The 13,357-nt window shown below is 37.0% G+C and overlaps 1 protein-coding gene across 1 annotated transcript in view; it reads left to right on the top strand.

Moving 5' to 3' along the window:
• The window catches only part of LOC129238377 (uncharacterized), a 125,284-nt gene that overhangs the window by 38,880 nt on the left and 73,047 nt on the right, over positions 1 to 13,357 (top strand). The window contains exon 4 of the mRNA XM_054873403.1: positions 2,288 to 2,408. Coding sequence (XP_054729378.1) covers positions 2,288 to 2,408 — 121 coding nt within the window. The remainder of the gene's footprint in view (positions 1 to 2,287; positions 2,409 to 13,357) is intronic.

Raw genomic sequence — 13,357 nt, 5'->3', positions numbered from 1 at the left:
CTCAGAAAAAAAGCTTTCACCTTAAATTAGCTTTCACCTAAGTAAATAAACTTTCACCTTACCCAAATTTTCTCATGTAACAAAAAGCACCACTTACATAATAATCAATCAAAAAATATAATAATTTGGATAAGAAGTTCACAGCCCTGATAAGCAATGTCTCAGCAAGTGAGGAGTATCTCATTATATATATAATACATTGCATCGGATCATATTATACATTACGTTTCAAGAAAAGTTTCTGGACAGCTTTTCGCTTAGTGAAGCCACTGGGATGCCATAGCGCTCCATAAAGGAGCTAAAAGAAAAACGAGAAACTTCGATTTATTCTTCAGATCCACTAAGCCCAGGCGAAAAGTCAGAGCAGATGACCAAACAAAATGACTGTTATTCATGAACCCAATACAGCATCGAATGCAGTTGATGATATGGACGTTGAAGATGAGACAGGCATTATACAGTAAGATGATCATTGAAAACATCAATGAAATCTTGCAAATCGTGGAAGCGGACCGCCATATGACCACTTATTCCATAGTACAAAAACTTAAGAATAGCCAGTAAATTGTGTAGAACCAAAGAAAGAGAACCTGTTTGACCGTATTGAGGCAAGCGATTATTTATAGAAACATTCTTTTTGAAGGAAATGGTAACTGACAATGGATAAAAATGCAACGAAATTTGCTTGAAAAGATTGTAGTAAAGTAAGCCAACAGAAACGATTGCCAAGCACAGATCTAGAAGTTTTTTTCTAATTCTCGTGAAAAGTCGACTTGGCCAGTGTGGGGCTTTAAAACGGTCTTCTAGTGTAGAGCTATGAATTTCGCCCGGTTTTTGAAGCACTGCAGAAGGGAAACAAAATAATATGTACCACCCATTTTTTTACCATTTGTTTATTTATTATTAATTATTACATTAAAAACTAACCGGAAAAAAATAAAAATGACAAAATTATGCGCAGTCAAAGTAGGAGTCCAAAAAATAGAAGGTGGCCTAACGTGCATGATTCCTGGTGATCTGAACCAAACGGATTCTTAATTATTGAACAATTTAGCGAGAATTTTTTTTAACAATATGGCGGCTATTTGAAAATTATTCTTTTTGTTTTTTCAGCAATCGGAATTTTTTTTTAATACTTAATGAAAAGTTATAGTTTCGAGCTAGGGTCATCCGATCTAAAGATCTTCCCCGCCAAATTTGAAGTAAATCGGTCCATTAGAATTCGAGATATCCTTACCGTCAGCTGCGTCAGTTGTTGTTGTCTGAAGTTCACCTTTCGGGCCCCTCTTCCTCACGCAACACTTTTGTTATACGCAAACAAAATTGTCGGATCTGGGGCTCAGAAAATCCAAGAATTATTGTTGAAAAGCCTCTCTATCCTTAACGTGTGACTGTTTGGTGCGGATGATAGTCCGGCGGAGTCATTGGACCTTAGTGTTTCGAAAATGAAACTGGTGCAACAGTTACGGTGAATGGATTGCCCTATCGAGAGATGATTAACGATTTTCTATGGCCGGAATTGGATGGTGTCGATCTATTCAACGAGACGGCGCTACGTGCCCCACAAGCAACGAAACCATTGGTCTTTTACGGGAATAACGCCTATTATTGGAAAACCCTTTACTTTTAAAAAATCAGCTGCCTTTCGTAGGCTACATAAAACTGCAGCCCAAAAGTTTGCGCGGCTCGAAATTGACTTTGTAGCTATGCTCTGGTTCTATTCTTGTCTTATAATTTTATATACTTATAGAATCCAAGTCTGAAGAAAAAAATTTATCTGCCCAAATATACACATAAGTTGACCCCCTTTGCGCGCTGCGAAATTAAGTGCAAAATTTGCTAAATTCAATATTTACTAAACTCGTCTGCATTGCACAAGATCTCATCATTCATTTGCACTTGTCTACCGAAATAATTCATCTAATATTCAGTAAAATAATCCATTCATGTATATAAATGCCCACATTATATTTACACTCAGACTACTCGTATAAGTGAGCCAAAGGCTCAGTCAATCCCATTATCACTTTTCTGGTGTCAATATTTACCCAATACTTCTTTCAATTTACTCCTTGTTGTATTCACAATTTGCATATATGTTTTATTCAAAGTTGTCTACGCTTCATACTTTTTTCATATTTCAATTTTCCATCTTTACTCCACTATATTTCCACTTTTCCTTAACAACATGTTTCATTGCTTCAGTCTTCCATCTTCAGCTTAATCCATCTCAATTAAATAATTCACAAATTGTTTATGTTCTTTCTTTTCAATCAATATTCTGCAGTTATGGACGAGAGGATGAGGAGGTGATGGGTTTGCGTTTCTGCAATGAGGCCATCATGTCGCTGCATCAAGTCTGGCCGAGGAATGAGGAGCCTGCGCTTGAGTCACTCAGCCCAATGCAGGTGAGTCCACACAGCAACAGTTTTTTGTATTTTTTTTAGCCACACACAACATTAGTTACATAGCTACTTGCTGTGTACGAGTATGTATGTTAAGTGAATTATTTACGTCAATGCAATCTTTTCAGTTGCGGTATTTTTCAATTTTCTTTGTTTTGATTTTTCTTGTCCTTCGTGCCGTACAAATTAATTCGTAATTTGTATTTAAAATGCGCATTTTTTTCAAATTGTTTTGTGCTGAATATATGCAGGTTGACTTGTGGTTTGAAAGGGATGGCAATTTGCTTCTTGCATAATTTATTCCCATAATATTTGCATTTGGGTAGTATTACAGAAAATTGTTTTCTTCAAGCTTTCGATTTTGCTGTTGCTGACTCACCATCCATCTTGTGTTGCTTAGTGGAAATCGAAATAGGAGCTAGTGTGGTAGATACTGACTTGTTGGCATATGAAGGTACCCCGCACGACACTAAGCACCTATTCCATGGCCCATTCAACCAACTCTCCTAACACCACGCTCGCTTTGAGCCCAACCCGTTCAAACAGCATGTCTCCTGGCCCTACACTACTGGCAGGGCTTAATAACCAGCTACAGTATTGACATGCAACATAAAACATTTATTATACAATTTTAGGAATTCTACTGTATTAATACCACTGCGAGAAATATATGCAGGGTAGCCAAGAAACTCTTACTAGATGCTTGAGAAGATTATTATTTACGTATTGTAATTTCTGATAAATTTGGTACCTTATATACCCAAAGCTAAGCAAAACTTAAGCGTGTTTGAGATATTCGATTTGAAAATTTATTTAGTGAAAGGATATATGAATTAATAAAAAGAGTCGATCAAATTTAACCCAAGCCCTGACAGTTCAAAATGGCTGCTTGCTAAATTTTGAATTTACTAAACAGACAGATGACACAGACAATTTACGACAAATTTGCAGTCAGAGTGCAAGGGAAGAGAGAGACGAACATGAAGACGTTGCGCAAGCCGTCGGCTTCAAACTAGCGGTACTATTTTCAAAGACGAAGGAAGGACTTATTAACATTTCATCTAATTGTTTGCAACAGTGAAATAAACGCGCATTACGTTTAAAATTTTACCAGCTGCAATTTAATTATTGGGCATGGGAATAAGTTTCCGTCCTTTCATAGCCAAAGCCACGAATTATTTAAACAACTAAATAATACAAGATAGTATGTGAAGTATGTCACATTGGAAGCTACAACTTTACTCCATCTGCAGCATACGGATTATTTGAGTACTTTTGACTTGATCCATTCATTGAGCCAGTTTCCGATGTTCTCGTAAGAAGTGCACCGCTCTCCAATAAGAGCTGACTGCATTAATCGGAATAGAAGGTAATCCGAAGGTGCAGTGTCTGTGAAATACGGCGGATGGGGCAAGAATACCCAAATCGGTCCCTCTAAATATTTCTAGACCGATTTAGCAACGTGTGGCCTGGCGTTGTCGTGCAGCAAAATCAGTTGATCCTATCTACCGTCCCATTCTGGCCGCTCTTCTTTGAGAGCTCGATTCAAACGAATTAGCTGCAGTCAGTAACGATCGCCAGTTATAGTTTCAGATGGTTTAAGGAGTTCATAATAGATGACACCCTTCTGATCCCACCAGATGCACAACATAACCATTTAACCATGAATATTTCCTTTCACTGTCGATGAACATTTTCTACGCTTCTTCTTAATTGGCGCGATAACCGTTTACCCGATTTTGGCCGTGTTTAACAAAGCGCGACAGACCTTTCTGTCTCGTGCTAACCGGCACGAAGTGAAGCCAAGTCCTTCTCCATCTGATCTTTCCAACACAGGCCTCCTCTTCCTTTGCTACCACCAGCTGATACCGCATACTTATAGAGCCGGAGCGTTGATATCCATTCGGACGACATGACCCAGCCAACGAAGCCGCCGGATCTTCATTTGCTGCGCTATATCTATGTCGTCGTAAAGCTCATACAGCTCATCGTTCCATCGCCTACGATACTTACCGTCGCCAACGTGTTAAGGTCCAAAAATCTTACGCAGATTCTTTCTCTCAAACACTCCAAAGAACACCTCATCGGATGTTGTCATCGTTCAAGCTTCTTGCGCCATACGTTAGGACGGACATAATGGGAGTCTTGTAAAGAGTTAGTTTTGTTCATCGAGAGAGGACTTTACTACTCAATTGCCTGCTAAGTCCAAAGTAGCACTTCTTGGCAAGAGATATTCTTCGTTGGATTTCTAGGCTGACATTTCTATCGGTGTTAATGTCGAAGTCTCTTACAACCTCGAAATTATAACCATCAACAGTGATGTAGGTGTGACGACTATTTTTTTAATGTCAGGAAGTACTTCGTTTTCTCCTCATTCACTCCCTGACCCATTCGCTTTGCTTTTTTATCCAGTTTGGAAAATCCAGAGCTATCAGCGAGGTAGTTAAGGCCGATGATATCAATATCACCTTGCCAACATCAGGTTAAAGAAGTCACACGATAGAGAGTCACCCTGTCTGAAACTTCGTTTGGTATCAAACGGCTCGGGGAGTTGCTTCCCAATTCTGAAGGCAATGCAAGTGTTGAGCAACGTCATTGCCGCTATTCTCACCTCGTCATGGTCGGGTAGCGGAGCGACTGTCTCGTCGTCAAAGACTGGGGTATCGGTATCTTTACATTCTCTGTGACATGCGTAGTTGTCTCTATTTAGCATTTACTGATAAATCGAAGAGCATAAGGCAAGGTTGTCCCCTGTCGTCCCTTTTCTTCGCCATCGTCCTAGACGACTTCATAAGCCAATTGGCCCTACACAAAGGGGTCATCGTATGGAGCTTCACCAGACAGCTTGAAATGCAAGCAAATGCGGACAGATTAGTCACGAAGGCTATGAGAGTTAACCACAACAAAGCAGTGTATATAATGGCTGACGTGTGCTCGCTGGAATTTGTCGAAAGTTTCTGCTACCTCGGCTGCACTATCACGACAGACGGCGGAGAAGATTAAGATGCTAAGATTAAACAAAGCAATATGGGCGAGTTCATAACTACACAGACGATTTTTCGAATGTGTACGCAAACTTTGTCAGCTAGCAAAGTTGACGGAAAAACCTTTGATTTGACATTTATTCATAAGCTTCTACAGCGCATTGAAATTGTGATAAAAATGTTATCAAAATCAGTGACTGGTTAAAAGTTGCATGCGCTTTCGTGGCCATTCCTGACTCATTTGACTTGTCAATTGACTTCGTAAATGAGCAAAAATACTTGAGAGGGAAACGGAAAAATGCATGAGGGATCCATCAACTGCCTTTACATTCCAAACAAGTCACTGTTTAGCGTAAGTTTTGGCCCAGCAATATCATCGATCTTTATTTATTCGAGGAAGCGTAAGGAGCTCACTGCGCTCACTGACAATGGTGATCTTTAGCGGATGATAATAAAAAAAGTTTAGTGATCTAAGATATCACGAAGTATGCTAGTACTTGGGGTCATACCACTTTGTCGGCACAATATTCTTTGTCACTACTCCTATTTCTAATATGGAAGTTGAAGCTTCAATAAAGTGGAGGTTTAAGCCGCATGTCACAGCTTGCCTTATTGCGACGAAATATTGAATTTATTAGCTTTACATAAGCGCATACATACAGCACCCACAAGTCACTGTCGCCAGTCACATACAATCAAGAAACTTCACATTTTATTCATTACTAGCGTACCCTCGCCCGCTTCGCTAGACGATGAATTCAATGATTTGCTGAAAGAAAATAAAATTAATACGAAACAAAGCAAATTCTTTGATACAATTTCATTCGAACTTTATTGTAACACTTTTTGGTAGACAACGTTTTTGGTTTTTTCATCTTTCGCGTGAATAATGACGATGGATTGCCAACTCGTGAGCAAGCTACATGCAATTGTCCATGAGAAAAAATTGGGTATTCTAAATTAATACCGCACATTTGTAGAGACTGTCCTTGCGCCTTATTAATTCTCATAGCGAAGGCAAGGCGAATAGGGAACTGCAAACGTTTGAAATCGAATGGTAAATCCGCCGGAATCAGTGGAATTCAGGGTATCAAAATGTCTTCTCCTTTGTACTTCCCTTTCAAAATTGTTGCTTCGATAACGTTACCCATTAGCTTCTTCACAGCGAGTCAGGTACCGTTGCAAAATCGGGGCACATTACTATTGCGCAGCATAATAATCGGTGCTCCCATTTTTAATCGTAAATTATGAGGTGGTAAGCCGGGCAAATCGAGTGAGTTTAAGAATTCAGTTGGATAATTTACGACCTCATCTTGATCAGTAATAGTGTCCATTGACTTATACGCAACTATGTCACCAGGTATTTGATCTAAAATAGCTGAATTTATATCATTGACGTCCTTATTTTTCCCAGCTAAAATTGCTCTTTCGCTGAGTCAATCATGGTTTTTGTAATGTTGAACTATGTTTGGAAATACACTCTGTATCAATGCCTCTTTAGACTGTGCAAAAGTGCAGAAATTGTTAGGCAATGTTATCATTCCTGTTGTTTTTGAAAAAAGGTTTATTTTTTTTGGTTAAAAAGTGTTTTTTGAAGTTTTGAAAAACACTTCGCTCTAACAAATTTCTTCTCAGTTAATTGCTGAAAATTAAATATTTTGAAAAAACTATTTTTTTTTAATTTAATGTTTTTGAGAAAATTTTGTTCTTGAAAAAATTGCATACTTTTGTAAAAGTTTAAATTGATTTGTTAAAAAAGATTTTTTTCCGCTTTGAAAAACACCCCCTCGAAAAAATGGATTCTCTAATAATAGTGGAATATGAAATGCTTTGAAAACACCATTTTTTTTTTAATTTTGTTTGGTATTCAGCAAATTTTGTTTTGAAAAAATTTCATACCCTTGAAAAAGTTTTATTTTACTTTATTTCTTCAAAATTTTTGAAAACAATTTTTTTTATAATTTTCGAAAAACACCCCTTTGAAAAAATGTTTTCTATGTGTCATAGTGGTATTCCATTAACTTTTAGGATTATAGTCAAATACTTACAAATATCTACGCTTTCACAAATAGCAACAATAAACAAATTTCCTCAAAACCAAAAAATTTACTTTTTTTCTAAAAAAATTCTAAACAAACAACGTAATAAATTTAGAATTTTGTGTTCACGAAAAAACAGTATTGTTTTTATTGTATTAACTGAAAACCAAATTGCAAAAAATCAAAACAAAACTAAATTATTTTTTTGTGTTCATTTGGTCCATATGTTCCATAAAAAGTTGATATAGTAAATAATATGCAGGGTCTGATACACGCAAATTTCCATTGACCATTATAGTGACAAAATTATCGATCACCAATTCCAACAGGATTTCAAAATCAGAGTTGGAATGAGTTGTTGTGTGGTGTACTTCTGAAAAAAATGAGAAATAAACAAAATAAATCTAAAAATTCGAATTCTAACTTTATCTTGTGTATGTTCTTATTACCTTTGAATTTTTCCAATGAAGCACCATTCATTTTAAATTTTCCAAGAATTTTTTTTATCATTTCGCGTTTCTTTCCTTTTTCATTCGATTCCAACATTTGTTCATAGCCGAAAACATCGTTTGCAAACGCATTCATTTCCATATAGAATTGGTCAAAGAAAGCATTGCTCAATTGAATTGAAACAATATCTTCATAAATACTTAGGACCTTAACTAATGCACCTTAGTACATACCTAACGCAGATATACATCGCAACCTTGACATCGATACTATTGATGAAACAATACAAAGCGCTAGCAGAAGACACATAAATAGACTATTAACGCATACAAATCCTATGATGAGAATACTACCAAATAAAGAAAAATCTACCCAAAGTCGGCTTAACCGTCAAACACCAACAGATCTTGCAAAATCCTTGTAATCAATTGTCAACTAATCGTATATGTCATTGTTTGTTAACCACTTGTTTTTAAATAATATGTATATATTTCTTCTAAATGAGCTTGGGGGCATTGGCCCTTCAATATCACTCTCATTCCATCTTTTTGTAAATCAAATTACTTATTGTCTAACGACAGGTGTAATATTTTGTGGAAGAAATAAAAAATAAAAAAATTTCATTCGAATCATTTGAAATTTCTGTATACAATACATTTCTGTATCACAATACAAATACAAAAAATTCAAAAAAAGTTGTACACATAAAATTACACATAAAATGAATGTCGATTCGAAACTTACTTTAATCTAACAATCGAGCAAGTTTTGTTTTGGACAATATTTTGATTTTTTCTTTTTTTTATATGAAGAAAATATTTAAAAGAAATTTTTTTTTGCTAAAAACCTTCCCCTAGTGGATCCCTATAATATGAAAAAAGAACGAATAAAATTGGCCTCGTATCGGCCCAAAAAAATGCGGACAAACGAACATCATTTCATTTTTATATATATAGATTTTAGACAATTATAGGAAATGTACGGAAAGGCATACAGCAAACGTAAAAGAGTGAACTGGAGAAAACAATTAAAATTATAAATGATTATCTTATGAGTTTCTCTTTAACAATACAGGACAGAGTAGGCGTCAAACAGCTCAACTTAGCAGCAACACACAAGCAGGCATTAACGCCTACGCAGTAATTCAGCTACGGCTCGGAAGCGAAATGATATCCATTTCATACGAGTTTCTACGAACTTCATTCAACAAATTCTATGGCCCGAAGCAGAACACCAGAAACAAGCAAACAAAGCATTAAAGCAATGCTGACAGCGACACCAGCAGGATGAGCGAAAATTTATAAATAGTGAGGGTGAATGTGTGGGGGTGTGTGTGTATTTGTATCGAAATTCATTTGTGTCAATTCTAATAAATCTATGTTCATATTTGCTTAATTAGTTACTCGTTAAAGAAAAGCATTAACATTTCTGACTTCTTGAATCAACTGACACAACTGTTGATTTGTGCCGTTCAGCGTCATTGCAATATTACGAGGGTGCTGCTCAATGATTGTTTAAATGAACTCGAAGACAATCGCAAGCTAAGATGATAATGGGCGGTGCTTAAGTAGGAGGTGTGACTGTATTGAATATAATTATGAATGTTTTGAATGCTTGAGATGAGCTAGACGCCTATGTGAGTATACGGATTTTATTTGTATATATGTATGTGTAGCTATCATTATGAGCGCGGCGATAGTGTTAGAAATATTTAGCATGGGCGTTGAGTTGCTGGTAACTGATAGGCAATTAATGATGAATGATATCAGTTGTATCGTGCAATGTGTATGTGTATGTGTGTATTATGTATTCTATACATAACAAACATATGTACATACATATAAACATATAGAGACGTATTCAAATATGGGTGTACTCATTAAGGTACTCGGTGAGAATTTTGCCAAGGAAATTATAGTGTCGTGGAGGCTAGTCACAGTGGGATAAAAGTAGAAAAAAATGCATGCTTGAATTTAAGAAAAAAAATAGAGTTTTTATTAAAATTGGTAAAACAATAAATTTTGAATATTATTGTAAAACTTTAGGACAGTTGAAGGAAAAAAATCCTGAACAAAGACTCAATTTGCAAGAGAAAAAAATTAGTTTTCCTCAGAACTATCCACCATTTTACCAATGGCAAAAATCCAGAAAATTTAATTTCGAATTGTTGGAGCATCCACCAAATTCATCAGAGTTGGCCACTAGCGATTTCCATCTGTTTCCAAACCTAAAAAAATTAATGCGTGTTAAGTGTTTTTTATCAAATGATGAGGTCATAACAACTGTAGAAGGGTATATTTGAAATTCTCACTTCAGGAGGATAGAATTCATAAATTGAAATCTCGTTGGTACAAGTGTATTAATGTTCAGGGAGGTAGGTAGGTAGGTATAGTGGTTGTCAATTGACACACCTAGGCCTGGTGTAAGCCCATTGTGATACCACCTGGGCTGTCCCCTCTCCTGACTCTACATTGTCCTCATTGAGCCAACCTATGGCTTTAATATATCTAACAAGGCTTGTTATTTTTATATTGCCTATTTCTGCCAAGTTATTCAAAGACCTTTTCCTAAGATATTGAACCTTCTTCTATCCACAGCCATGCACCCGCATAGAAAGTGTTCTATAGTCTCTTTTTCTTCAATATCGTTACAGCTTCTGTAATAGTCGTTATAGCGTGCTGCCAATATACTGGCATGTCTGCGAATCAGACAATTCCCTATTAGAACACGCCAAGAAGATTTTCTGTTAATGTGGTACTACCGATCTAACAAGACAAAGCGAATATACCTACCACTTGTATGATGCTTATAAACAAACACACTATCAGAGCTGCCAACGGGCTATGGTCTCAGTTCCTGACCTGTGCAACAAGCAGAATGACGTGGCCAGAATGGAACATGGGCCGCACAAACCGACTGTTGAAACTGAACAGAAAGTCTTCTTGACGTGTTCTAATAGGGAATTGTCTGACATCGCTAGTTCATCTGCTTTGCAGTTACCTGCTAAGTCGCTGTGATGCGGCAACCAGAGCAGGTTTATTGTAAAGTACTGTTTCATTCGGGGAGATTATACTGAATAATAAAATATATTTCAAACAATAAAAACGTGTTTTTCTTAACGAACCGCTAAATCTACTGAGCAACCTAATACGGTTGCCACCTAATTTAAAATTTAAAATTGAAATTTACTCATGTGTCACTTAAAAACCTCTTGTTTTTTAATAGCCGTAAAAAATAACAACTGTAAAGTTTCAGTAGAGAAATACAAAATTGGTCACAATCCATTTGAAATCTGTTTATAATTTTTATAATAAAAAAAAATTGGTTTTTAATTTATTTATTTAAAAATATTTTTATGCAAACACTGAGTACATTGTCAATTAAAAATACTTTATTACCCATATATTTACTTTTTATGCTAATTTTTTTTAATGACACCTTCATCAAGAATTGATCTTATTTTCATAACTTGGTATACGGCCAGCTCCACGAATAAACACTGGGTGCAGAGCATCGCAGTAGGGTAATTTATAACATCTGACGGTTTCACACTTTTCTAGGTAAAACCAATACGTGAGCTGAATTTCATCAAAATCGGTTAGCACTTGGCATTTCCACCCCCAAGATGAATAGGCGTAGCAGTGGGTCAATAATTAGAGTATTTCATAAATCTTTTTTTCTAAGTAAAATTACACCTCGCACTAAGTTTCAGCAAAATCTGAGCAGGTTCACTATTTTTGCCCACAGATTACATGGCGACGTTACACTGTGCGTATACACGCTAAATTTAATAATAAACTCCCTTCATTAGCACACCAACCGCATGTGGTTGGTCGTCATTTCTGAAGGTTATAGGTTCCAACTGTTGGCACGTGAAATACCTGCGACCTCTAAAGGTCAGAGCGAACGAAGGAATGTTTTTTGTTCAAGCAAAAGAACAAAATAATTTATGTTTTATTCGAGCGAGATCCAACGTTAATCACTGTCCGTCACTAGCGGACTCTTGTGGCACGCCTTATGTATTGCGGGACAATTCAACAAAGCAATTACCAGAAATATTTAGTAAAAGTACAGAGATGTCTACCTCGAGTCGGAGTCACGAAAATACAAGACATTTTTGTGCTAGGCTCATGAAGTAAACAGCTTTTAACTGAAAAAGTGGCAGCAGCTTCCACGCCATGATAGGAGCTAAGTAACCGCAAAAGCCACCGTGACGCCCTTTTACTTCACCTGACTGAGCAGAATTCATAAAGAGGGCAGAATACAATAAATTATATGGTACTCAAGAAACAACTAATTCTCAAAACTGGGGTGAGAGGAGCTTGTAGAAGAGCTGCTATTTGCAGGCTACCACCGAAAAAATGGGGAGTGAAGGGGGTAGATGTTGATACCTAACCTGATGAGTTAATGATCTGGTTTCATCTACCCTGATCTGAGGGTTCATCTACCCTCATCGGACAGAGACAATTTGATTGTTAGAGACAATTTGATTGTAACGACTTTTCTCACAGAAATACCTTTACTATTGGCCTAGTCTTACCATCCACCGGCGGTCTAAACCTCTACCGTTCAATGTTGGAGAAACGTGTTTGGAGTATTTTCGGCCTGATCACGAGATTAATACTCTTAAATAAGTACCTCAACATAATAGAGGTAAGAGACTTAGAGTTATGTGAAATAGGCCTAGAAGAGACAAGACTGCATTTTATGACATGTGTGAATATCCCGTATTCGGATGAGTACGGGAGACACGTCATTCGAAGAGACGATCCACACGGACTCCGATCCCACGAAGCTCATCTTGATGGACTTTCTTTATTTTACAAAATCGACGTTCTCTTGGTTGCGCATCAGAGGCTTTGGAAACCTCAGGTCCGATTTGAGTATAGTGACACTATAAACTTCTAGGCAAGGTATCAAAAAATTGTGTCAATCACAAAAAATGAGTTAACACTGTCAGCATATGTGGCCTTATTCTTTTTGTTTGACTGGACTGGCTTATCTTTCTTGGTTTGTTTATTTTTCTTAATAACTTTCTACCAGTCCTCATCTTTGATCTCTGGGAGTCCATTTTTGTTTCCACTAGATTCTTTTGACTTGGATTTCTTACAGCTATAGGAAGTAGCTTGACTGCTTGTCGCCCGCCTTGTGTTGCCGCTCGCTTCTGTTGGTTGAGTGACACTGCTCTTGCGGTGATTTGAGATTCTCATTTCGTCTTCTGCAGCCTTCCACGAACGCCTGTAGGTCAGCGTTACATCTTACAGTTCAGCCATTTTGGATACTCCAACTTTGGATTTCGTTGCTCTTGTTTTTATGTTGTATAGCACCGTATAGTGGCCGCCGTAGCCGAATGGGTTGGTGCGTGACTACCATTCGCAATTCACAGAGAGAACGTCGGTTCGAATCTCGGTGAAACACCAAAATTAAGAAAAAAAACGAGGTTGTCTGTAAAGTCGGTTTACTGACGATAGTTTAACGT

The sequence above is a fragment of the Anastrepha obliqua genome, chromosome 2 (assembly GCF_027943255.1).
Source record: "Anastrepha obliqua isolate idAnaObli1 chromosome 2, idAnaObli1_1.0, whole genome shotgun sequence".
Taxonomy (NCBI): domain Eukaryota; kingdom Metazoa; phylum Arthropoda; class Insecta; order Diptera; family Tephritidae; genus Anastrepha; species Anastrepha obliqua.
This window is presented reverse-complemented; position numbering and strand designations above follow the sequence as displayed.